Source organism: Mustela putorius, unplaced genomic scaffold, assembly GCF_011764305.1.
Source record: "Mustela putorius furo isolate JIRA1106 unplaced genomic scaffold, ASM1176430v1.1 tig00000198_pilon_pilon_pilon, whole genome shotgun sequence".
Taxonomy (NCBI): Eukaryota; Metazoa; Chordata; class Mammalia; order Carnivora; family Mustelidae; genus Mustela; species Mustela putorius.
In genome coordinates this window covers 8,229,912-8,257,176 of record NW_025421311.1, presented here as the reverse complement: position 1 = coordinate 8,257,176, position 27,265 = coordinate 8,229,912, and the positions used below count along the sequence as shown (strand labels likewise).

General features: G+C 42.3%; 1 protein-coding gene across 1 annotated transcript; it reads right to left on the bottom strand.

Annotated features, from left to right (window-relative positions):
- Nucleotides 1–7,175: 7,175 nt before the first annotated feature.
- LOC101673654 lies at nucleotides 7,176–26,733 on the bottom strand. Its single transcript, XM_013054818.2, has 10 exons — nucleotides 26,532–26,733; nucleotides 26,214–26,339; nucleotides 25,892–26,084; nucleotides 25,051–25,173; nucleotides 22,190–22,341; nucleotides 13,570–13,656; nucleotides 11,846–11,992; nucleotides 11,237–11,434; nucleotides 8,357–8,479; nucleotides 7,176–7,697 (listed from the first exon to the last, which is right to left on the bottom strand). Exons 1-10 carry the CDS (start codon nucleotides 26,682–26,684, stop codon nucleotides 7,632–7,634), a joined length of 1,368 nt encoding a protein of 455 aa, XP_012910272.2. The 5' UTR covers nucleotides 26,685–26,733; the 3' UTR covers nucleotides 7,176–7,631.
- Nucleotides 26,734–27,265: the final 532 nt, after the last annotated feature.

Here is a 27,265-nt window from a genome sequence, read left to right as displayed (position 1 = left end):
GATCCTTGTATTTAAATACAATCCACTAGAATGGAATATCTGATATCAAGGGCTGTTAAGGGTTTTGATTACTGCTGTGCACATGGTAGGCATTCAATAAATATTTGTGAAAGAAAAAAACTACCGTATGAACAATAAATGGTGACCATCTTTACAGACATCTTTACTTTTTATCTGTATACAGATGTAAGAACTGATATACAACTTAAGGAAAAACATACAATAGGAGCTATTTAAGAAGTAACTAAAATTAAAAAATTAAAGTATCTTAGCAAAACAAAGATACCTAAAGGTGAAATATTCATAAACTTTCTACCACAAAGTATTTGATTCCCTGAAAGACTTTCCTGGAGTTAGACACCAGAAAGCTGGAAACTTTTACCTTTAAAACTTCGTTTTTCAATTTTGTACAGTAGTATTCATTGCTATGCAAGCTGCAGAAATAAGCGTTCTTAAGTTTTTTTCCCCAAGGACAGGTTAAGTGAGTATGAAAAATCTTAGGTCGTGGTTTCTTTCTCTTAAAATTTCATAGACCTCACATGAAACAATGTTTTTGGTACAATGCTGTGGAGAAACTGGAAACCAGTTTGATTTCCCCAAACCCCTGCCACTCATACCAACATGAGCTTTTACTTTTTTTAAAAAAATATATATTTTAAAATATTTTATTTATTTATTTGACAGAGATCACAGGTAGGCAGAGAGGCAGGCAGAGAGAGACGGGGAAGCAGGCTCCCTGCTGAGCAGAGAGTCCGATGTGGGGCTCAATCCCAGGACCCTGAAATCATGACCTGAACTGAAGGCAGAGGCTTTAACCGACTGAGCCACCCAGGCGCCCCAGGCTTTTACTTTCTTCGGTGACTTCCTTTGCTGGCCAGTCTGAAAACCTTTTCCTTCATACTCGAAGTCTATGTCCATATGTCAGTCATTCCATTACAATTTTCCCCAAAAGACTGTGTTCCTTTCTGATCTGCAGATTTGATTTTTCTAGAACAATCTTCTACACTACTTTAATACTTTTATCTGTACAACCATTTTAGGGATACCAACTCTTCTGATGCTCGATCATTTCCTTTTTCTGTCATTACTGTTCATCTGATTGTTTTCATATCTTTCATTTTTTTAAACCATCATTGTCTTAAGTCTTCTGCCAGTTTCTCAGTCCTGTTTACTCTTCATTTCTTACCTGTTTTTTAGTGCCATAATGGTGTTATATTGGATCAGTGGATTTCTGTAGGAGTTATTCCCATGTGCAGAGTGACTAGAAAATGAAAACTGTATAAAATTGTTACTATATGTGAAAACAAAATACTTAGATGTCACAGAAGAATGGTTTTCTAAGAACCATTAGAACCATTGCACAGAGGATTTTATTAACAATTGTCTCATGAAGTGTGTAAGGTTGTTTTTAAAAACAACCAACCAAACAAAAAAACTTCTTCTGGCCAACAGAGAGGATAAATCTGTGGCCGGTAAACCACCACTCCTGAGACCTACGCCATGATGGACATTGCTAATGAATCACCCTATTCTTATTTGGTTGCACGGATGACCTCAAAATTCTGTGCACACAATATCAGAGATAGCCATTAAAATGAGTTATTCCAAGTTTGTACTCAAAAAGAAATCAACCACGATGATCAAGGATTGGCCCAGAGGGAGCCATCCATGAGCTCTAGAGGCCTGTGTCATTCTTTAAAGCTTCCCACGCACTCAGACAAGGGTATAGGGGAGAATTTAATGAACTATATATTTTTTTGATGTGATTAGAAGTGATCAATCAATATTTTTTTTGCTGTGATTAAAAGTGATCAATACAGTGAACAATAAAGTGATCAATAAATGAATACTGTGTCTACTAGAATATAATAACCAATTTAGATCTTCCTAATCTGCATTTTGAAATTTCCCATGAGGAGGATGTACCCCTTTTTTTCCTTTTTCAAAAAATCAAACTTTTTGAGAGACCTATCGATTCACATGCTTTCAAGAGGTAGAGAGGCCCTGTGTGCCCTTTACCTTGTTTTTACCAATGGTAACATTTTGCAAAATGACACTATAATATTACAAGCAGATACTGACATGACACAGTTGGGATACACAACATTTCCGTTGTTCCCTTTCATGGCCTCACCTACTTCCCACCACTTCCAGCCCTTCCTCAATCCCCTGGCAACCACTGAACTATTACCCCCCATTTCTGTAATTTTGCCATCTCCAGAACATTATAAATGGAACCCTATTGAGGGCCACCTTTAGGGATTGGCTTTCTTCCCTAAAGCCTAGTTCTCCAGAGATTCGCCCTGATTATTGCATGAATCAGTAGTTTGTTCCTTATCACTGCTGAGTAGTAGTAGTCTGTGACAGGGACATACCACAGTTTGTTTAACCCTTTATGTGTTGAAGAATGACAGTGGGGTTGTTTCTAGTTGGATTATGAATAAAACTGCTACGAACATTCACATACGTAATGTGTGAGCATAAATTTGTTTTTCTCTGGGATAAATACCTAAGAGAGTAATTGCTGGGTCATACGGTAGTTGCATGTTCTGTTTTTTAAGAAACTGCCAAACTGTTTTACAGAGTGGCTGTACCATTTTATATTACCACAAGCAATGCATAAGTGATCTACTTTCCCCATGTGTGTGCCAGATTTAGGGGTTCTGGATTTATCATTTGTTTTTTCTCTCAGACTAGAAAAATTTATTGCCCCTTCTCCTAGTTTTTATGGATTCTAATGAGAAATCTATTGTATTTATTTTTTAACTCTATAGCTGTCTTTTTTGGGGGGGGGCTGCTTTCAAGTATTTTTTTCTTTGCTTTTAGTTTTTGGTAGTTTAATTATGATGTGTCTTGCTGTAGATTTTTTTTTCTTTTAAATTTATTTATCTTGCTTGGGATTCATTCAGCTCCTTGCATCTGTCAGTTTGCTTCTTTACAAATTTGGGGAGTTTTCAGCCATTCCTTCTTTGACTACTTTTATAGCCTTCCCTCTTTGTCTTCTCCTGAGAGTTTGATGACTTGAATGCTGGATCATTTGTTAGAGTGTCATAGGCTCCTATGGCTCAACACTTCATTTCTTCCATCTTTTCCCACTCTGCTATTCAGATTTGGTAAATCCTATCATTCTGTCTAAAAATCCTCGGACTCTCCCCATCTCTGGCCCTTCTGTTTTACTGCTGAGCTCATCAAGTGAGCTTTTTATTTTGGCTTTTATATTTTTTTCAGTTTTAAAATTTTCATTTGATTTTTTTGTCTTCTGTTTATTCTTCTTCTGTGACTTCATAAGTTTTTTTTTTTTTTTTGCTGAGATTTCCTATTTTTTCATTTATTTCAAGAATGTTCATAATTTTTGAAGCATTTTTGTGATGGCTTCTTTAAATTTTTCCTATAATTCTATTATCTTTGTCATCTTGGTGTTGGCATCTGTTTATTGTCTTTTTTCACTCAGTTTTTTTTTTATTCTGGTTCTTAAAATGAAAAATGATTTTTGCCTGAAATCTGTACATTTTGTGGATCCTATTTAAATTTTGTTTTAGCTGATTTCCTTTGACACCATTCCAGTGGTGGTGGGGGGGAGAAAATGGGAAAGGGTACTGCTTTGTTTCTGCCTGGTGGGACCTAAAAGTCCACATTCCCCATGTGCTCCCCACCGCTACCTAAGGAAGGGGTTGCTCGCACCTGCTGGGCGGGTATGGGAGTTCAAGCCCTCATTGGTTTGCTGGAACACGTTGCTGAGGGTGGCCTCCTTACCGATGGGCTATAGAAGTCCTGACTCTCCACTTGGCCTTCGCTGATATCACTCGAGCAGGGAGGTGGTGGTGAGGGGACCACCGTCTGTTGGTAGATGTCCGGATTCCCCGTGTGGTCTTCCCTAACACTGTGGAGAGGAGGGGATTGGTAACTGCCTTGCAGGGATGAAAAGATGAAGATTCCCAGCTCTCTGCATAGACATATCTCTCTGCTGAGCGCAGAGCCCTAGGCTGGGCTCAATCTCACGACCCTGAGGTCATGACCTGGGCTGAAATCAAGAGCTGGTTGCTGAACCGACTGAGCCCCCCAGGTGCCCCTAAGCTGCCTTTCTCTCAGTCCTTTAGTTGGAGAGGCTGCTTTGGGGGAGCTTTTTGGTTCTGTGCCTATTGGTGTTTATGGATTATTGGTTTTTCGTTTCCAGGTCTGGAATACATGAAGAAGGCCTAAGAGGTGATCTTAGGTGGAGTTACCACCTCGTCCTGCCTCGGGTTTTGAGGTCCTTGGCTGGTCTTTTCTCTTCTCTATTCCTTTCAGAATCTTCTTGTTTTTGCACGTAATGTCCAAGAATTTTAGTTCTACTTGGTGGAAGAAGTAGGGAAGTGCACGCCCACTCTGTTTTCTGTTTTCCTGGAAGCAGAAATCTGTGTACCACTTTTGAAATAAAAGAATAATTTTAAAACAATTCAGTATTGCATTTTTTGGAAAGGGCTCTTTTGTGAATTGTTGGTGAATATGGTTTCTATGTCTACTGAGGTTTTCTTATCCTTTTTCTGGCCCATGATCTATGCATGTATAGCGTGGGCACACAAGTTAATTCCTGGGGGAAAACTAGAATCTGACTACTTTTAAACAGAAACAGCTATAACAGCACAAAATGCAATAGAAAAGAGATCATGATCTCTGCCTTGTATTCTGTGGCATTGCCATTAAAGAGCGCTTGCTTACTTGCTTACCTGCAGCTATTAGTATATTAATAATGGGGTCAGGAGGAAAGCTCAAGAAGTCAGTCAGGAAGCTAATAGGATCATGTTTTGGCAGGTGCCTCACTCAGAATGAGGGACACAGAAGAAAGATGTTTAATTTCTGCATGACTTTTCCTTTGCCACCTCTCTCAGAGGTGGATTTTTGATCTAATGGCTCTAAATAGTCTTATGTGTCTGGCTTAATTAATTTCACTCTGCTCTTTGGGAAACTGTCTCATAATCTATGTGAATAGCTTAAGTTCTTGAGGATACACACTCAGCATACATCGTACCTAACTAAGATTTACCTTCTTCTCAAAGAACTGGAGAAGTCTTTGATCTTATGAAGTTACTCTGCTTTGATTTGGGGGGTGTTTTTCGTTTATGAGTTCCCAGTTCATGGAAGAGACAAGAGAACGGGTGTCTCACAGTCCATTCTTAGGGCAACTACATGTGCTAGGAAGGGAGCAGAGAGTTTTAATTGAACTAGTAACTAATGAAGCAGTTTTAAGGCTGACAAATTTGGTATTTATTTTGCCTGATGGCTAATATCTTAAACGGAGTGATTAAGGGATGCTTGGGTGACTCAGTGGGTTAAGCCTCTGCCTTTGGCTCAGGTCATGATCTTAGGGTCCTGTGATCGAGCCCCACACCTGGCTCTCTGCTAGGTAGGGAGCCTGCTTCCCCTGCCTTCGCTGGCTGCCTCTCTGCCTACTTGTGCTCTCTTTCTCTCTCTGTCGAATAAATAAATAAAGTCTTTTAAAAAATAAACTGAGTGATTAAAACAAAGGGAAGATCAACCTTTAGCAGCAAAGAAATGAGGACCGAGTTCCTGCATAAGATGCCAGGTGTAGTGAACCAAATCTGAGACGATCTCCTCATGACTGGATTTAAAGCTCGTTGTTAAACCTGAATTGTAAATCTTTTAATCTTCACAGTCATCCAGTGTTTTTAGTTATAATTTAACTTCCCTAATGTAATTGAGCATCAGTATTTTGGTTAGATTTCAAGTGGAATCCTCAGTCGAGTATGGACACTTCATCATTATGACCAAATATGTCTGGAGCTGAAACTTCTGCATGTGAGGGGGATACAGAATTCCCTAACTAGTTGTCATTCATCACCCATACACGTAGCATTTGTCAGGTTTCCTTGCCTTGCCTGTCTTTGTTGCTTTGCTCGAAAGACTCAATGGAAATCTTTATGTAACAAAGAAAAATCCCTTCTGTTACTCATTTTGGGGTATAGTACAGAAAATTCTCCATATAAGAAGCAGCTTGACTTGCTGGCCTTGGGTTTGTCACTTGAGCTGGCTTCTGATTTGAAGTTTGTATTTGAAGAAAAATGTTTTGGCTTCCACTGAATGCATGGGGCGGTTTTGTCTCTCCTGACCAGCACTCAAACTTGTTTCAGACGGCTGTGTATCTGTCAGAGATGTTCCAACCAGAGCTTCTACAGTGAATTCTGTGAAGGCCCCACGGCCTGTGTCTTACGGCCACATCTCTAAAGTCTCATTCCAGATCACCAAATATTGTGTAAAAACATCCAACTACTTTGTGTGACTCAGTGGCAGACAATTTCAGATAAGTTAATCAGCCTGATAAAGGACAGTGTATACAGATTTACATTTCTAGAAAGAGGTTTAGTTAATATCTCTAAATAATGAATGTTTTAATAAAATGAGTGGTCTAATCATCTTTTAGTCCCATTGAATGCATGTTACCCTCTGCGCCAAATATTAACGTCTGTTATGTTATATACGCACCCGAGGTTAGAGTATACATTTATGTGATGGGCACATCAATGTTACAGAATTTTAAAAATTCTCTTATTAACCTTATTAGGTATCATATTTCCACATTTAACATCTTTTAAACATACAGACTGAAATACGATCACCATTTTCTTTCTAGATCAAAAAATAAAGCAGAAAAAGAAATATTACCTGTAGATAATATTACCTGTAGTTATGTTCATGAAAAAAAATCTGAAAATGAGGAAAAATAGTTGCAGAATAAAGAATTCCTACAAGGCAATTAAATAGGGAATCCAGTGGAAAATGGGCTAAACACTTGACTGGCATTTCTCAAGAGAAGACACTGAAATGGTGTACAAACGTATGGATGGTGTCCAGTTTCAGGGCCATCAGGAAAGTGTAAGTTAAAACCATGTACCCAGAAGAGTGCACAAAATAAAAAAGATGGAACATACTAAGTGCTGATAAAAGCAGAGAGTGACCAGAGAACTCTTACCCACTTCTGGCGGCAGTGCATATGCATAAACCACTTTGGAAGTCCCGTTGGTACTATCTGCTAAGGAGGGAAATGTCCAGCCCTTAAGATCCAGAATTTCCAGTTCTAGGTAATGCCTGTTGGGTGCAGTCACATACAGTGACCAAAAGGTGCACAAGGCTACTCGTAAGAACCCCAAACTGGAAAATACCCACAAGCACATCAGTAGTGAAAGACTGCATGTGGATATTTCCACACAATGGAATGATTTATAGCAAAGACCATCAGCAAATCACAACTACATGCGACAATCTGGGCACACCTCACAAACGATGCTGAGCAAAAGCAAAAAAAAAAAAAAGTAATCCAATATTTGTGATTCTATTCATGTAGAGTTTGTGAATATTCAGAAACAGCTCATGATGTCTGAAGTCAGGTCAGTGGTTATTCCCGGGAGGCTGACGACTGAGGGGCGGGACGTGGGGGGCGTCCGGGAAGCTGGTGACGTTGTCTTTCTTGATGTGGCTTACATGGAAACGTTCACTTTAGATGACTTGTGGGGAGTGCATTTATGATATGTGTGCTTTTAAAAGCTGTGTTGTATTTTAATAAAGTTTTAAAGGTAGTTTCCAGCCCAGACATGGGTGATAACATTACATAAAGTGGACTGGGGCCCAGGCTGAAGTCAGTGTTCAGTTATTTCTCCCGGTGCTAGTTGCTGATCTGGATCTTGGCATGCAAGGTCACCACTCTGCATGAGAAAAATGAAGGTATTTGGGTTTTTTCTCTTTGCTAATTATCTATATACTTTATAAAATATTAGTGTTGGTCATCTGGAGCCAAAATATTTGTTGGCTTTTAAAGATATAATTTTTTTTTTTTTTAGTAGGCTACATGCCCAATGTGGGGTTTGACCTCCCGACCCTGAGATCAAGAGTTACATGCTCTACCGACAGTCACCCAGGCGTCCCTAACGTTATAACATTTTATATGCTATGATAAAAAACAAAAAACGTTTTATACAACAGCAGGAGGTATCATAATGAAAGAAACCCTGAAGGAGAAGGCAAGGGACCCAGTTCTAGTTACTACTTGCCCTCTCCCAGCTGGGTGACTGGGGGCTTGGTGGAGTCTCAGTTCCTACTCTTTGGGTTAATGCTTTACCTGCCCGAAGGCAGAGAGATAAACTCTGTGATCTCTTCCTCTCTAACTCTGAGATTCAAGATCTGCCATCTCCCCTCCTGGAAGAACTCTTAAAGTGACAGATGATGTAGCTTTCCTTGCCACCATTGATTTCCAGTCTTTGTTCTGCTGGCATGTTTAATTGCCAAGGGGGCTCCAAGCTCATGAATGTTTCAAGGTGTATAGCACAGCACAGTCTTCATGCCCTAGATCATAAAAGCATCTCACCTTCTCTTCGTCTCCACACTGTTCTCTTGGTTTTCTTGGGATCGGTTGTTCTGCAGTGAGGAGGGATTTTAGAAAATGTTCCATATTGGTGAAGAGGAGAAGATCCATGTTTCTCTTAATATACTGTGGAGAGCATGGAGGGCACAGTTAATACCTTTGCTCCCATTTCTTTTAAGCACTCCTGGATCTTCCTAGACTGGACCTGAGCATAGTACATAGAATTTTGTCTTTAAAATCAAAGCAAGACCTCTCTACAGATGGTGGCTGACAGAGGACCAGCATTCCCGCTCCACAGCTGCCTCTGTCTTAGGCAAGCTTTTAACACTTCCAAGCGTCAATTTTTTCACTTGTAAGTTAGGAATAAAAGTAGCATCTAGCTTTTAAGTGCCTAGAGAAGATGAAATGAGATGATGCATGTAAAAGTCTCAGCAGGACGGCTGGCACATGGCAAGCATGTGATAAACATTTGCTCTGACCTGCCTTGTAGTTCCCTCTGGGAGCCTGGAATATTTCAGTATATGATAATGTCAGGGTCCACACACACCTGTTCATTAATGTGGTAAATGCGCTGAGAGCCTACTGATGAGCCTGGCCTGGGGGCTACCACAGGAAACAGAACAGACAAACATCTCTGTCCTCGTGGAGCTGATGTTCTATTAGGGGAGGGAAAGTAACACACAAGCGTGAGTGACTAAGTTACACAGTAGGTTAGGAAGTCCTACGGGAGACAGAAAAGTAACGCAGAGTAAGGAAAAGCTGAACAGGAGAAAAGAGGGTTGCGAATGAGATGGCCTAGTCCGGGCAGACCTCAGGGAGGAGGTGACACTTGGACAAAGACATGGAGGAGGTAAGGGAGCTGGACATGCTCTAACTTGTTAGACAAGGGTTTCTCAACCTCAGCACCACTGACATTCTGGGGTGGAGAGTATTTTGTTGTGGGGGCTGCCTAGGCATTGTAGGCTGTGCGGAGCCATCTAGTTTCTAACCACTGGTTACCAGCAGCAGCCCCCTCCTTGGAGCGGGATGATTAAAAATGTCTGAGAACATTGCCTCGTGTCCTGTGGGAGTGAATATTGCTCCTGGTTGAGAACCATTGCCATTGCAGGCAGAGGGGAGAGCCCCGAGTGTGTCTGAAGACCAGCAAGGAGGAAAACGTGGTTGGGGGCGAGTGACCGAGGGAAGAGTGGCTGGTGAGGGGTGGGAGACAAGGAGCCTTGGCTTCCTTGGCTTTGACTCTAAGGGACATGAGGAGCCACAGCATGGTTTTGAATTTTTCATTGTTAGAGGATCACTGTGACCAGCGAGCAGAGAACAGACTGAGGAGAGACAAGGTCAGAATCGAGGGCCAGTTAGTAAGTGTTACAGGAATCCAGGTGAGGCAATGTGTGCCAGCACCAGGCTGCTGGCACCGTAAGCCAGAGACATGGTTGTATTATGGATCTTCTCTGAAAGGAGTGTTTCCTGATGGGTTGGTTATGGGGTGTTTGCAACAGGCTTCAAAGATGACTTTGGCTTAAAAGACCAGAAGAGTACAGTTGCCATCCATTGAGATGGGAAAGGTTTCGCGTAGAGGAGGTTTGGACAGATGGGTTTGGGGTGTGTTGAGTTTGTGAAGCTTCTTACACCTATGAGTGGAGGTGTCTGGTAAGCACGTGAGGACATGGTTCAGTTACAGGGCTGGGTGGGGCTGGAGATAAAAATTTGAGGGTCCCTGACATACGGATAGGGTTTAAGCTAGAAGATGGGACGAGATGCCCAAGGGGAGCAGATATAGCCAGAGAAGAGACGAGGACAAGACTGAACCCTGGCCCTCCTACATGAAGAGGCCCGGGAGAAAAGGCAGATCAGTACAGGAGGTGGAGAAGGAACAGCCACACAGGTAGGAGGGAACTAGGGACGCTGGTGTCCTGGAAGCCAAATAAAGACTGAACCGAGCAGGAGGAAGTGCGCGGATGTGTCCAACGCTGCTGTCAGAGGAGGAGAAGGGACTGTGCATCCTCTGGGGTCTACGGGGGCTGGGGTACGACTCATTCTGGAGTCTGGATGACCACCATTGCCATCACTGTCAGCGACTGTGAAATAAACCTCTCACTCGGTAACTAGTGGAGATGTGGTCACAGACAGGTGTTTACGGAGCCTTACTTGGGAGATCTAGAATCTGATCTCAGATCTGCCATGACAAATAGCTTCATGATTTGGGGAAGATCACTTATTTTCTCCTTAAATACAAAATGTGACTAAAAATATGTATGCTACCAAAAAAAAAAAAAAAAGATGCATCCTCCCTATTCTCCAGGATCCCTGGTTGGAACGAATGAGGTCATATATACATAAAAGTGCTTTGAAATGTATAAAGTCTTATTTAACTCATGGGAGAGAAGGTGTTCGTGTTTGTAACTCAGGAATGAATTGATCTTTAATGGATGATGACAATTTTAAGATCACAGACACTTTTAATAGTTAAAAAGCTGGATGATAGTATTCTCATAAAGGTGCTTTAAATAACACAATATTAAGAATATCCTTGTCAGGCTTGCACAGGAAACAACACACTGCAGTTCAATAAACAGGCTACTACCCAGGGCATCTAAATTTAATTACTGAGTCACCGTGAATTTTATAGATGGCATTCTGCATATTGATAATATGTTAGTGGGGCATGAGTTAAAAAACTAGGGAGCCCAGTTTATAATCCCCATAATCAGAGAGCCGGGTCCCCACTGTCTGCCTTGTAGAATACAGGATTGAAGAGCATATTGTCATAAGCAGTTTGAGAAGCAGGCTGAGTGTCAGGGCAGCGTACCTCCTGGGGAGGCCAGGAATATCTGTGAAGACGTCAATTTTTAACAGACACATGCGACACCAGTTAAGATTAGTTACCTCTTCTGATGACTCTGGCTCCAAGTGAGACTCACACTTCCTTTCAAGGAGCGTAGAGAGCAGATCTCTTCCTCCTTCAGAGATGGGCTGCTCATCTAACAGAGCAGCGCTCATGCTTTGGTCAAGCTTACTGTCCCAGGAGACAGCGGACATTCGCAGAGCGGTAGAGAATGCTTCCCCGAAATAAGCCCGCAGGCCCTGGTCAAGGAAACGGCGAGGGGGCCACATCAGTTCCGTTCTAGGTAACTGCTATTAAAGCTTCAAAATTACAGTTGAAAGAAAAATGGGGCTCTGTTTGGATCCTCTTTCCTAGCCCTTAGCACGGGTTAGGACAGTCATTCCCAATTCTGGTGAGCCTTATGCAATGACAAGGACGTACTGGGATGCCATTCTCATAGGAAGACCACTTCTCTCTGAATCCCTACAGAGTGCTGCGTGCATTTTGTTATATGCTGCCACAGGAAATTCGACCAGGAAAACCTTCTTCCTGGCCAGGCAGTAGGAACCAGAGGCCAACAATGGGACCTAAGGAGATTTGAAATGTTGCACGGCTTAAAGAATTGGTTATTCTGGGAAAGAAGCTAAGAGCCCTGTGCATTTTATAAATACCTTGTAAAATGACCTCAGAAAGGCAGGGTTTGTGTCCTGGCGGAAGTCCTCGGCGACGACGTGGGCCAAGCAATGGATCAGCAGCAGAATGAAACTTCCCACAGACGCCAAAGACTCTCTCCCAACAAACAGTGTGTTTCCAATGCTCTAGGTAGAGGAGGTACCCAAACACAGAGATGGCAACTTCAGGGAAAGTTTCCACTACCTCTTTCTCTTCCTAGTTTTATGTGGTCTAAAATAATTTTGGAATCATAAAGTCAGAGACTCCCCGGGGCTAATGGAAATTTACTGAAGGAAAGATTCAGATGTAGAGGGAAAAACGATTGCTTTAGTTCAACTCCCTGAATAAATCATGTTCCCCACTGTCTCTCCAGCTTTTGCTACCCCCGTGGTACAGAAAATAAACTACTAGAAATTCAGAGCGAAGTTACTCATGCAACTGTTTTTTAATCGATGTCCTCTGATCACTCTTTCCTTAAGCAGTGGTTCTCAAACTGTATCTGTGGATAAACATCACAAGGGAGTGATTCTGTTCCTGGGGGCCATCTCAGCATGTCCAGTTCTATGGGCTGGTTTAGGAGAGTCCTCGGTATTTCCATTTTTACCAATCTTCCCAGGTGGTTGACCCAGGAGGTCCGAGGACCACAGTTTGAGAATCAGTGCCTTATAGGGCGCTCTTTCTTTGTCTTTCATGTCTTTATTGGAATCATGTTCTCCATTATTCCGTCTTGTCTAATGGACTTGAAATAACTCCCTTGTTCAGGCAGTAGGTTGGAGTGGAAAATATTAGTTAATTTGGAGTCAGATCGTCTGAGATCTGTCCCTGGAATGAACTCTGGGTGGCGACACAGAACAGCGGTTAAAAAATGAGGTTGGCGTTCAAATACATCTTAACTTGAGTTTAAACTCTTGCTAACGCTGTGATCTTGGGAAAGTCACTTGACCTCAATGGGCCTCCATCTCCTAAGAGCACCCACCCCCCGGGTTGGGGTGCTGTAAGCTCTGAATGACATAAGGCGTGGCCCACGGCCAAGTGCCTGACACACAGTACTCAATGAATCCTGAGTTGGTATTCCTGTCAGTAAAATGGGAGTAAATTCTTGTCTTCTTCATAGATTGCTTTGAGGATTGAGTGAAAGGATGCCTGGAGGGTACAACATATGAGTAATTTCTGGTGTGACGAAATCCCCTAATAACCAACTCGTCAAGTGTGAACTGTTTCCTAGTCCTCCAGCACTGGTTAGCCGTGCCCCTCTCAAATCACGGTTTACCAATGGACTGTTCACAATGTTTAAGGCCTGTGTCCACCGGCTTTGGGCTGCCACCAAGGCCCTGCTAATCCTATCTATTCGAGGAACTGCAAGAACAGGAACAATTTCAATCCCTTTCTGCGGAAAGATGCTGACGGTGCAGGATTTGCTGATGCAGGGACCAACACTCTTTTATGGGAAACACCAGTCTGGAATCATCGACTCTGATGACAGAGATTCATTAACAGGCACAAAGCCATCATGATTCTCTGGGCCAGGACATATTCATTTCACTAATTGGAGAAAGCTTTTACATGGTGACATTTATTATGTCTTACTAAATGACTTATTACCGAGGGGGATAAAGAATGTCAGGATTTGAGAGAGAAAAACGTTTTATAACATTTGGTGTTTTTGCTTATTTTTAGACCCTAGAATTTTACAAACCCTCCTCTGGGACCGAATTTGCAGCACCTGATAGAAGAAGGAGCCTTGGAAGGCATTCTCTGAGGCATCCATTGCTGGAAGATGAGAGGCAATCTGCAGGGTGATTTCAGGAGCCTGAAAAGAATAAGAAACAAATAAAACCCAAACTGAAACCCATCGTCTTGCTCAACAGTTTTCATGTGGCTCAGCTATAGAACACCAATCAAATTAATGGGAAGCAAATGCATTAGAATATCAACTTAAAATTTAATAGGATAAGAAGAGGAAAGCACAGAGTACTTATGTGTTTAATATTTATGCTAATTATAAGAATTAATTTATTACATTTCTAAATAGAGCGTGGCAGTCAGGCATGGGAGCTCTCGCGCATGATGGCCGGGTCCTCATCCCGCACGACCCTTTTGGTTGTAGAATCTGGGTAAGTTAACTCAATCATTTTGTGTTTTCCCACCTCGCTTTTAAAATGAGAAAAAAAATATAGAGGATCCTGGAAAGATGGCAGAGGAGGAGGATCCTAAGCTCATCTCGCCCCATTGATGCACTTAGGTAACAGCCACATCAGTGTAACTAACCCACAAAATGACTTGAAGACTGATAGAACAGACTCCTCCCAGTTAATCGCAGAGAGGAGGCCACACGGAAAAGGGTAGGAAAGCTGGAGACATGGTTGGGAACAAACCCCTAGCAAGAGGGAAAGATAACCACACGTACCAGTTTGATGGCAGCCCAGCGATGGGCAGGAAGCAAACGTCTGATCTGACTGCAGATCCCGCCTACCAACAAAAAACTCACAAGGGGCAAAATAAGGACAAAGCCCTGTAGTTCAGGGTCACTGCAACCCCAACAGAGGGACTGGGGGCAGATGTCTGGTCTGTCTAGAGGCCCTACCAACAAACGAAAGACTCTCAGGAGACAATACAAGGGAAGCAACTGTAGTTCAATGTGACTGCAGCCCTGGCAAATGAGCTGAAGGCACGCATCCGGTCTGATACAACTACGAGCCGGAGGTGGCCCTAGACTGGCTTCTTAATAGTGTAGAGACTAAACCCTGCCCACAACAGGCAATGTGGGCTGTTACAGCTGACTGGACTGAAGGCAACATGTCTCCACACAACATTAGGGTACATACAACATACAAAGGAGACACTGCTGGTGCATCTGGTCTGGTGAACAGGGACACTGTACCGTAGGGCCTATACTGTAGACCCTACTGGGCCTCTTCTTCATATGGCTGCTACTTTTTCTTTTTTTCCCAGTAATATTTTAAGATATAATTTCTTTTTTCTCCCCAAGTGTTTATTTAAATTCCAGTTAGTTAATGTACAGTGTAATATTAGTTTCAGGTATAGAATTTAGTGATTCATCATTTACATACAACACCCGGTGCCCATCATAAGTGCCCTCCTTAATGCCCATTACCTATTTCACCCATCCCCTGCTCATCTCCCCTCCAGTAACCATCAGTTTGTTCTCAATAGTTAAGACTCTGTTTCTTGGTTTGCCTCTCTTTCCCCCCCATGTTCATTTGTTTTGTTTCTGAAGTTCTACATGGGAGTGAAATCTTATTGTATTTGTCTTTCTCTGACTTATTTTGCTCAGCATAATACTCTCTAGCTCTGTCATGTCATTGCAAATGGCAAGATTTCATCCTTTTTCATGGCTTAGTAATATTCCATTGGTGTGTGTGTGTGTGTGTGTTTATGTGTATATAGTGTGTGTCTGTATATGTATACACACATATCTATATATGTATTGATTCATCAGTTGATGGACAAATGGACTCTTTCCATAATTTGGCTATTGTTGATAGTGCTGCTATAAACACTGGTGTGTTTGTATCTCTTCAAATTAGTATATTTGCATACTTTGGGTAAATACCTAGTGGTGCAATTTCTGGATCCTAGGTAGTTCTGTTTTTAACTTTTTAAGGATCCTCCATACTGTTTTCAGGAATGGCTGCTCTAGTTTGTGTTCCCTCCAACACTACACAAGGGTTCCCCTTTCTCCACCAACACCTGTTGCTTCCTGTGTTGTTAATATTAACCATTCTTTCAGGCATGAGACCACAATATCTCATTGTGATTTTGATTTGCATTTCATTTGATGAGTGATGTTGAGCATCTTTTCATGTGTCTGTTGGCCATCTGGATATTATCTTTGGAGGAATGACTGTTCATGTGTTCTGCCCATTTTTAACTGGGTTATTTGTTTTTTCAGTATTGAGTTTTAAATAAGTTCTATATATATTTTAGATACTAAACCTTTACCAGACATGTCATTTGCAAATAATTTCTCCTATTCCATAGGTTGCCTTTTAGCTTTGTTGATGGTTCCTTCACTGTGCAGAAGCTTTTTATTTTGATGAAGTCCCAATAGTTTATTTTTGCTTTTGTTCTCCTTGCTGCTGAAGACATATCTAGTAAGATGCTGCTATGGCTAATGTCAGAGAGGTTACTGTCTTTGTTCTCCTCTAGGATTTTGATGGTTTCCTGTCTCACATGTAGGTCTTTCATTCATTTTGAATTTGTGTCTGTGAATGGTGTAAGAAAGTGGTCCAGCTTCATTCTTTTGCATGATGCTGCCCAGTTTTTCCAACATCATTTGAAGAGACTGTCCTTTTTTCAGTGGATATTCTTTCCTGGTTTGTCAAAGGTTAATTGGCCATATAGTTGTGGGTTAATTTCTCAGTTTTTCTCTTCTGTTCTATTGATCTATGCATCTTTTTTTGTGCCGGTACCATCCTGTCTTGATCACTAAGCTTTGTAATACAACTTGAAGTCTGGAATTGTGATATCTCCAGATTTGCTTTTCTTTTTCAAGGTTTCTTTGGCGTTTTTGGTTCCATACAAATTTTAGGATTGCTTGTTCTAGCTCTGTGAAAAATGCTGGTGGTATTATGATAGGGATCACTTTAATTGATGGCCACTACTTTCAAGAACAGGAGACTTAGCTGACTTTCTTAATACATAGAAACAAAGAGTTGGACAAAATGAGGAGACAGAGGAATATGTCCCAAATGAAAGAATAGGACAAAGTCACAGCAAAGAGCTCAGTGAAATGAAGATAAGCAATATCCCTGATAAAGAATTCAAAGTAATGATCATAAAGATACTTACTGGTCTTGAGAAAGAATGATGATCTCAGCAAGATCTTCAACAAGGAGATATAAAATATAAAAAAAGAACTAATCAGAGATAAAGAGCTCAATAGTTAAAATTAAGAGCACACTGGAGGGAATTAACATCAGATTAGAGGATACAGAAGAACAGAGCAGTGAGCTTGAAGTGAGAGAATAATGGAAAATAACCAAGCTGAACAGGACAAAAAAGAATAATAATAAATGAGAGTAGGTTAAAGGAACTCAGCAACACTATCAAGTGTAGTAACATTCCTATCACATGGATCCCAGAAGAAAAAGAGAAAGCAGGGAGCAGAAAACTTATTAGAAGAAATAACAGCTGAAAATTTCCCTAATCTGGGGAAGGAAACAGATGTCCAGATCCAGGAGGCACAGAAAGCCCCAACAAAATCAATCTAGGGAGGTCCACACCAAGACATATAATAATTGAAGTGGTATGAAGTAGGGATAAAGAGAATTTTAAAAGCAGCAAGAGAAAAGAAAATAGTTATGCACAAGGGAAACCTCATAAAGCTATCAACTTATTTTTCAGCACAACTTTGCCGGCCAGAAGACAGTGGCATGAAATATTCAAAGTGCTGAAAGGAAAGAAAAAACTGCAACCAAGAATACTTTATCCAGCAAGGCTATAATTCAGAATAGAAGGAGAGATAAAGAGTTTCCCAGAAAATAGTAAAAGGAGTTCATCACCACTAAACCAGCCTTATGGGAAACATTAAAGGTAATTCTTTAAGTGTAAAGAAAAGGCTGTATTTAGGTGTAATAGAATTAGGAAAGGAAAAAAATTCATAGGTAAGTAGAAACATAATAAAAGTAGATTAATCATTTATAAACCAGGTACAGAAGTTAAATCGCAAAGGGACTAAAATCAATTATATCTATAAAAACCAGTCAAGAAATTCACAAAATAAAAGGATGTAAAGTATGGCATAATATAAATAAAATGTTGTGGAGGGGATTAAAATTTTAGTGCTTTTATTTTAAATTTTTTAAGGATTTTATTTATATATCTGACACAGAGAAAGAGAGAGATCACAAGTAAGTAGGTCAGCAGGCAGAGGGAGATGGAGAAGCAGGGTCCCACTGAGCAGGGAGCCTGATGCAGCTGGATCCCAGGACCCTGAGATCATGACCTGAGCTGAAGGCAGATGCTTAACTGATGGAGCCACCCAAGCACCCCAATTTTAGGGCTTTTTGAATGGGTTCAAACTTAAGTGACCATCAACATAACAAAGATTGCTATACAGATAGGATATTATATATCAACCTAATGGTAACCACAAATCAAAAACCTATAATAGGCAAAAAACAAAGAGAAAGAAATCCAAGCATATCACTAAGGAAAACCATCAAACCAAAGGGAAGAGAGTAAAAGAAGAAAGGAATGGAGAACTACAAAACAATCATAAAGACACATAACAAAATGGCAAAAGTACATACTTATTAATAAACACTTTGTTTAGAGGCCCTAGGAGGGGAATGCAGCTACTTGTACACCCACAATAATTACTTTGAATATAAATGGACTAACTGCACCAGTCAAGACATGGGCTGACTGAATGGATAAAAAAATAAGACCCAGCTATATGCTGTCTATGAGAGATTCACTTTGACCTAAAGATACAGATTGAAAGTGAAGGTATGGAAAAACATTTTTCATGCAAATGGAAGTGAAAAGAAAACTGAAGTATCAATAATCGGCAAAATAGATTTTAAAACAAAAACTGTAACAAGAGACGAAGAAGAGTACTACCTAATGATAGAAGGAACAATTCAACAAGGAGATGTAACAATTGTAAATATTTATGCACCCAACATGGGAGGACCCACATGTATGAAGCAACAATTAACAGACATAAAGGAAGAAATCAATAATAGTAGGGACTTTACCACCCCACTTACATCAATGAGTAGATCATCTAGACAGAAAATCAACAAGGAAACAGTGGCTTTGAACGACACATTGGACCAGGTAGATCGAACAGATACATTCCGAACATTTTATCCAAAAACAGAGTACCCATTCTTTTCACATGCAAATGGAATATTCTCCAGTACAGATCACATGTTAAGACACAAAACAAGTCTCAACAAATTAAAAAAGACAGAAATCATGTCATGAATATTTTCTAACTACAAGGGTATGAAACTAGAAATCAATCTCAAGAAAAAATCCAGAAAGAACACAAATACATGAAGGTTAAATAACATGTTGCTAAACAATAAATGGGTCAACCAACACATCAAAGAAGAAATTAAAAAAAAAATACATACGGAGACAAATGAAAATGAAAACACAATAGTCCCAAGTCTTTGGGATGCAGCAATAGCAGTTGTAAGATGGAGAATTACAGCAATATAGGCCTAATTCAAGAAGCAAGAAGAATCTCAAACAACCTAAACTTACAACAAAAGGAGCCTGAAAAAGAAGAACATACAAAGCCCAAAGCCAGTAAAAGTAAAGAAATAATAAATATTAGAGTAAAAGTAAATAAAATAAGGACTTAAAATTAGAACAAATTAGAAAATTTTCAAAATTGATAAACCTTCAGCCACACTCATAAAGACAGAGAGAGAGGGAGATGACTCAAATAAATAAAATCAGAAATAAATGAGAAGAAATAACAACTAACACCATAGAAATACAAAACATTATAAGAGAATATTATGAAAAATTATATGCCCACAAATTGGATGACCTAAAAGAAATGGGTAAATTCTTAGAAACATATAACCTTCTAAAACTGCAATTAGGAAGAATTAGAAAATTTTGACAGAGAAATTACTAGCAATAAAATTGAATCATTAATTGAAAAAAAAAAAAACTCTCAAAAAACAAAAATCCAGGACCAGATGGCTTCCCAGGTGAATTCTAACAAACATTTAAGGAACTGTTAATACCTATTCTCAAGCTACCCCAAAAGACAGAAGAGGAAGGAAAGCTTCCAAATTCATTCTATGAGGCCAGCATTATCCTGATACTTATACCAGATAAAGACACTACAACCAACCCCCCATTTAACTCTATGCCAATATCTCTGATGAACATAGATGCAAAAATCCTCAACAAAATATTAGCAAACTGAATCCAACAATACATTTAAAAAAATCACTCACCATGATCAAGTGGGATTTATTCCAGGGGTGCAAGTATCATTCAATATTCACAAATCAATCAACATGATACCTCATATTAACAAGAGAAAGAATAAAAACCATATGATCATCTCAATAGATGCAGAAAAAGCATTTGGCAAAATATAACATTCATTCATGATAAAAATCTTCAACAAAGTAGGTAGAGACCATACATGAAAAACCCACAACTAACACCATTATATGGTGTTAAAACTGGGAGCTTTTCCTGTAAGATAGGGAATTAGACACGGATGTCCACTCTCACCACTTTTATTCAACATAGCACTGGAAACCCTAGTCACAGCAATCAGACAAGGAAAAGATGTATAATCCCAATTGGTAAAGAAGAATTTTGTAAAACTTTCACTATTTGTAGGTGACATGATGCTGTATACGGAAAACCCTAGACTCCACCAAAAAACTACTAGAACTGATATATGAATTCAGTGAAGTCACAGGATGCAAAGTTAATATACAGAGTTGTATTTCTATAATGAATAATGAAATAGCAGAAAGAGAAATTAAGGAAACAGTCCCATTTACAATTGCACCAAAAATAGTAAAATGCCCAGGAATAAATTTAACTGTGGAGGGGAAAGACCTGAACTCTTAAAACTATAAAACACTGATGAAAGAAGGGATGCCTGGGTGGCTCAGTGGGTTAAGCATCTGCCTTTGGCTTGGGTCATGATTCCAGGATCCTGGGATTGAGCCCTGCATCGGTCTCACTGCTCATCCAGGAGCCTGCTTCTCCCTCAGCCTAACACTCCCACTGCTTGTGCTCTCTCTCCCTCTCACCCTGAAAAATAAATAAAGTCTTCACTACACTGATGAGTGAAATTGAAGATGACAAACAAATGGAAGGATATTCCATGCTTATGGACTGGAAGAACCAATATTGTTAAAATGTTCATATTTCCTAAAGTAATATACAGATTTAGTGTAATCCCTGTGAGAATACCAACAGTATTTTTTTTAAAGATTATTTATTTATTTGAGAGAGAGAGAATGAGAAAGAGAGCGAGCGTGAGAGGGGAGAAGTCAGAGAGAGAGACGACTGGATGAAAGAGACATGGCATTTGCGACAACATGGATGGAACTAGAGCGTATCATGCTTAGCGAAATAAGTCAAGCAGAGAAAGACAACTATCATATGATCTCCCTGATATGAGGAAGTGGTGATGCAACATGGGGGCTTAAGTGGGTAGGAGAAGAATAAATGAAACAAGATGGGATTGGGAGGGAGACAAACCATAAGTGACTCTTAATCTCACAAAACAAACTGAGGGTTGCTGGGGGGAGGGGGTTTGGGAGAAGGGGGTGGGATTATGGACATTGGGGAGGGTATGTGCTTTGGTGAGTGCTGTGAAGTGTGTAAACCTGGTGATTCACAGACCTGTACCCCTGGGGATAAAAATATATGTTTATAAAAAAAAAAGAAAGAGACATGGCATACATATATACATAGATATGCACAAGGGAATATTAATCAGTCATAAAAAGAAGAATGAAATCTTGCCATCTGTGAAAACAGGGAAGGACCTAGAGGGTATTAGGCTAAGTGAGATAATTCAGGCAAAGAAGGACAAATACCATGATTTCACTCATATGTGGAATTTAAGAAAGAAAACAAATGAACAAAGGAGAGACAAAAAACCAAACAAAGAACAAACTCACAATTGTCAGAGGAAGGAGAGAGGGGGAAACAGGTGAAGGGGACTGACAGTACACTTGTCATGATGAGCACTGAGTAATGTATAGAATTGTTGAATCAGATTGTACACCTGAACTAATAGAACGCTGTGTTAATTATACTTGAATAAAAAATGAGAAAAATAATAATATCTATGGCATAGGGTTTTTGTGAAGATTAAATGAATTCATTCACGCAAGTTGTTTAGAACATTTTATGGCATGTATAAAGTACTAAATTGATTCTACTTACTGTCAGTTAAGAGATTAGATTGTAGATTGGTAAACTGACTTCTTTCTGTCTTTAAGATTTTATTTATTTATTTGACACAGAGAGAGAGAGAGAGAGAGAGAGAGAGATCACAAGTAGGCAGAGAGGCAGGCAGAGAGAGGAGGGGTAAGCAGGCTCCCTGCTGAGCAGAGAGCACATGTGGAGCTCAATCCCAGGACCCTGGGTTCATGACCTGAGCCGAAGGCAGAGGCTTAACCCACTGAGCCACCCAGGCGCCCCTGGTAAAGTGACTTCTGTCAGTCCCTTTATAGGAGAGACTAGTAAATTCCCAATTCCAGCTGCTTAATCCCAACACGTATCACCACCTGAAAGCCTCCTTCCTGGTCACCTTAACCTTCTTGGCTGCAAGACGACTGCTCCACAGAGAGGCCAGAACCCAGACTTACATGCAGCTGGGGGATGAGGAGGTGCAGGACAGAGAGGCCATACTGGTAAACCACAAACTCCCTGGCAGAAAGATCTGTGGGTTGCACAATGATAAGCTCTTCCTTCTGCATTATCTGAGGTTTTGGGACATCCTGCAAAGAGCTTTTGGGGGCTATAGAAATCAAGAGAAAACAGCAACGATTTTACTGACTTTTCTGTCCAGTAACGATTCTTAATAAAAGCAACAAGAACAACAACACTATTCAACTTAGAAAAGGTATAATTGCTTCGATCATCCATTCATCCACACACCCATCCAAACAACCATCCATCTACCCACCCACCCATCCATCTGTCCACCCATTCATCCACCCACCCATCCATGCTATCTACATGCACGGTGCCTCAGATCCTCCCATCCATTTTCATGAAAAAGCAAATCAGTAAATAGGAACAAAAGTGCCTGAACCAAAACCAAACCAAAACAAAACAAAACACCAAGGATCTGGAAAAGATGGCAACAATTTTCTTCTACTATTTCATAGGGTTGTTTGGAGCACTAAATGTAATGTCCTCCGAACTGTGTCTGGCCCAGGGGAAGCACTCAGTAAACATTAGCCGGATTAACACCACAATCTTCCTTCCTCACAGAATTCTCTCTAATGGGCCTTAGGTCTTTAAACATACTGTGTTGTCTTTTTATTCTTGAGAAGACAATGAGAAAAACTTGGGTAGCATGGTGTAGGAAACAATGCTGAACTTGCAGCCAGAGACCTGGCTTCTGATCCAGGTCCTGGGACACCCCAGGAAAGACCCTAAACTTCTTTGAACATCAGCTCTCTCACCTAGAAAAAGTAATTGAGGGGCGCCTGGGTGGCTCAGTGGGTTGGGCCTCTGCCTTCAGCTCGGGTCGTGATCTCCAGGTCTTGGGATCGAGCCCCGCATTGGGCTCTCTGCTCTGCGGGGAGCCTACTTCTCCCTCTCTCTCTGCTTACCTCTCTGCCTACTTGTGATCTCTCTCTCTCTGTCAAATAAACAAATAAAATCTTAAAAACAAAATAGGAAGTGAATAATCTTTTGCAATCTTACAGAATTAAAGTTTGGGTGACCAGGCATAAACATGGCAGTGTATATAAAATTGCTTTCTTTTTTTGTTTTAAAGATTTTTATTTATTTATTTGAGAGAGAGACCGTGCGCACAAGCAGGGGGAGGGACAGAGGGAGAGGGAGAAACAGACTCCCTGTGGAGCAGGGAGCCTGATGTGGGGCTTGATCCCAGGACCACCGGATCATGACATGAGCCAAAGGCAGATGCTTAACCGACTAACCCACCCAGGTACCCCAAAATTACTTTCAACATTATAAAGTCAATACCAGGGGCGCCTGGGTGGCTCAGTGGGTTAAGCCGCTGCCTTCAGCTCAGGTCATGATCTCAGGGTCCTGGGATCGAGTTCCGCATCGGGCTCTCTGCTCAGCAGGGAGCCTGCTTCCCTCTCTCTCTCTCTCTCTCTCTGCCTGCCTCTCTGCCTACTTGTGATCTCTCTCTCTGTCAAATAAATAAATAAAAATCTTTAAAAAAAAATAAATAAAGTCAATACCATTGTAAGACAATAGAGGTTGAAGTGGTGGTGAGAACCCACTTTCTGCCCACCCTCTTCTTAGTTTCCCCCAAAGGGACGCCCAATTAATACTACAATTGGTTAAGTTCTGGGGTCAACAAAACTTTGTCTGTAAAGGGTCAGAAAGTAAATATTTGAGGCTTTGCCTGCTGAGAGGCAAAACTGGGGTTCAAATTCAGTTGTCCCACCTTCACGGTGGAAGTGTAGTCTCACTTCCCCTCAGGGCCTTCTCTTGCTTCTCTGACACACAGTGATCTGTCCTCCTGGGAACTCACCACAAGAGCCTGCATCCCCCTTTAGGCACTGCCCTTATGGTGCTGGGTCATTTTTCATATGGGTGAGCAGGTTAAGGGCACAGACTCTGGGACTGGATTCCAGCTGAACTCCTTGCTAGCAGCATGATTTCTGACTACTTCTTTGACCTAGTCAGATGCTTCAGTTTCTCTATGAGTAAAAGTACCTACTTTACTGTGTTGTTATAAAGATTGAACAGCTGATGTGTCCAATGTCTGAGAATAGCACACAGCAGAGTGCAAAGCACTCTGCAAGAATGTCACTCCTCTTTTGAATCCCCTCACCCAACCAATAACTTACAAATGGAAAACTCTGCTTAGCTTGTGGGCCACATAGAAACAGCTCACTGGAGGTGGCCCGTAGGCCACAGTTGGCTGACCTGTGGTCAAATTCAAGGACAATTATGGAATTGTACTGCTAGCGGCCTGCACTGTGGTCAACTGCAAGGCACATTGTTTCCTTTTCATTCTCTTCCACTTGGCAGGTAAGTGGGTTGAAATAGATGTGAATCTTCAGGGCAAGGCCAGCCAGATCCTTGCTTGAGTTCCACTGTCAAGGGGTGGTATTGGGAAAGTGATCTGGAGTCCCTTTTTGGGGTGCGGGCTTCCTATTCGTTATCTCCTCAGCCTATCTCCTTTTGTCTCACCCTCTTCTATTAAGTCCTTGTAACATGTGGCCGGCCAGTAGGGATTAAAATCCTGAGATTTAGATTCAGTATTCAGTGGGAAGATGGAGGTCTTTAGGACTTCCCCTTTGAAATTGGCCAAGTTATTTTTGCAGTGAGACTTTGATTCCTATTTCTTATTCCTTAGTGGAAAGGGCCCTTGGGAATCTTAGGTTGGGGGTGGGCAGAAAGGGATGATTGGTAGATCCATATTCTGACATTCCCAGTGCCCAGCGGTCACACCATCAAATGCCTTCAGTGCGCCATGATAGCTCCAAAAGGGGCTGCAGGGAAAGGAGCTTACCTAGCTGGTGACGCATCTGTCCCTGTAGTTCAGCTTCCTCCTTGCGGGCTTGGGACCAGATGTCTACTTTCTTCAGGGTAGAAAGGAGTGGTGAGGTCCACATGATGTCAGCTTTATCTGCATCTGAACAGAGAAGAAGACAGTTGTTGGAGTAAGGGCCCAGGGCTGTGGCTAAAGTAAGAAGAGCCAGAGGTAGTATCAGATGTGACAGATGGCTGGAAAGACAGCCCCAAGGTCCTCTGATGTGTATCCACACCCTGTATCATCCCGTCTCCTTGAGAGTGGGTTGCATCTAGTAACTAATTTCTAATGAGCAGCATATGGTACAGGTGATGAGATCAGGATACAACAAGACGGTTGCTTCCATTTTCCTTCGTCCCTTCTCGCTTGCTCTGAAGGAAGCCGGCTGCCATGCTGTGAGCTCCTCCTTGAAGTCCACGGTCAGCAAGAACGGAGGTCTCTGGCCAACAACCATAGGACGGGACATTGATTCCCCAGGCAAACCTTAAAGTGACAGCAGCCTTAGCCCAACATCTCGGTGGAGCCTGTAGGAGACTCTGAGCCACAGGCACCCCGCTCCCCCAAGCGGCACCACATTCCTGACTTGCACAAACTGAGATAATCAGTTTGTAGTGTTAAGCCATCGAATTTTCAGATAGTTTGTTACATAGCAACAGAAAATGAGTACGATGAGTTTCTCTATGTTCTCTATGTTTTACCTGAAGAACCTTCCATGGCCACACAGTTAGAGAGCTGGGAGCCCTGACCATCGTCTTAGAACTTATCAAACATGATCAGCATTGGCGGCAGCAGAGAATGCCGTGCTGGTGACCAGCCTTACCTGTTGCAGGCCCCTGGTCCCCCAGGCCTGGGCCACGGCCTTGAGCTCCCTGTAGCACCTCAGTGACGCTCTTTAGGAAGGGGATCAGGAGCGGGCAAGCAGCAGCCGGGTCCCTGAGAGAAGGGGTGATTTTTCCATAGAATCTGTCTCCAGGGTAATTCTCCAAACATGCAGGGGAGCCTGACGCAATGATCTAGGACAAAATAGAACTCGGTTCCACATGTGGCTCCCACCTCTCTCACGGGGCTGCTTTGGGAACTACCCTCCGAAGCCCCCACTGAACTGGACATGCAGATCTCCATGGCCACGTCCAAGGCCGTACCTGGGTGTGGAAGAGGTGGAGGCGGCTCAGCTCCCGCTGGTACTGCAGGAGGCCTAGGGCCCTATCCAGAAAGTTCTGTCTGTGCCTTACCACCTCCCGACACTCCTCAGAGAGACGCTCAGCCACCTAGAGCACAGGAAGTGAAAGGCCCACATGAAAAGGGAGCTTCCGTCTCTCCTCCCACTCCCCTCCCAACCTATCTGCTGCCCCTTGGGCCCATTCATTCCTGACTGTCACGCTGCCCTGAAGAACCACACTGACAACCCGGGAGCATGTGCTCCTCCCACGTGGGTCTGCTTATCAGCCTCCACGCCTCACCTTCCAGGGACGGTTCCAGACATGCGGGCTCGGACTACTATGCTGCTGCAGCCACGTCTCCTGCTCCTGGCCCTGCAGCCGGCCGCCCGCCTGCCTAAGCTTCTCTGCTGTCTGTGCTAAAGTTCGCAGAACTTTCTGCACGCCTAGCATCATCTGTGCCTCCTGCTCCCACTCCTCTCTGTCTGCTGCAAGGGGCAGAGAAAGGGGCCACGTGAGAGCAGCCACCCTAGGGGAGAGGGAGAAGAAGAAAAGACAGGGTTTATGGGACTCCATGGGGACGGAGCCCGGTGGGGCAGGTGAGCCTGCTGGTGAGCGTTCAGAGGGACGGACGGACTCCCCACCAGGCAGCTGTGGGAGGCATCCCTACTCCCGGGAGATTTCTGCTCTTGGGATCTGGGCCCCACCTTGAGAGAGCAGGCTCCGCTCGGGCCCACGCTGGGTGCTCAGGGCCCTGGCTCGCCTCTCAGTCTCCTGCAGGCGCCTGGCCTCCAGCACTGCCCGGGCCTCCTCAGCAGCCCCCAGCTGCACAGGACGGGAAACACAAAGCAAGGCAGGAGCCGTGGGCTAGGCCGTCTCAGGGCTATCCTTCCGCCTCCACCCTTAGACTCTCCGGGATGGCCAGAGTCTAGGGCCTGGAGCCAGGTGTCTGCCCTGAGACAGGTCCCACTTCTGCAGTCAGCGGGGGAGACAAAGGGTCCGCACTTACAGGAGATGCCTGTGCAGCCTGGAGGGGG

Coding starts and splice junctions, on each gene's coding strand:
- LOC101673654 (XM_013054818.2), bottom strand. CDS start 26,684: ATGATGCTAGGCGTGCAGAAAGTTCTGCGAACTTTAGCACAGACAGCA. Junction 26,340..26,531: donor TCTGGAACCGTCCCTGGAAG/GTGAGGCGTGGA, acceptor CCTGTGCTCTAG/GTGGCTGAGCGTCTCTCTGA. Junction 11,993..13,569: donor AAGGCTCCTTCTTCTATCAG/GTGCTGCAAATT, acceptor TCCTCTACCTAG/AGCATTGGAAACACACTGTT.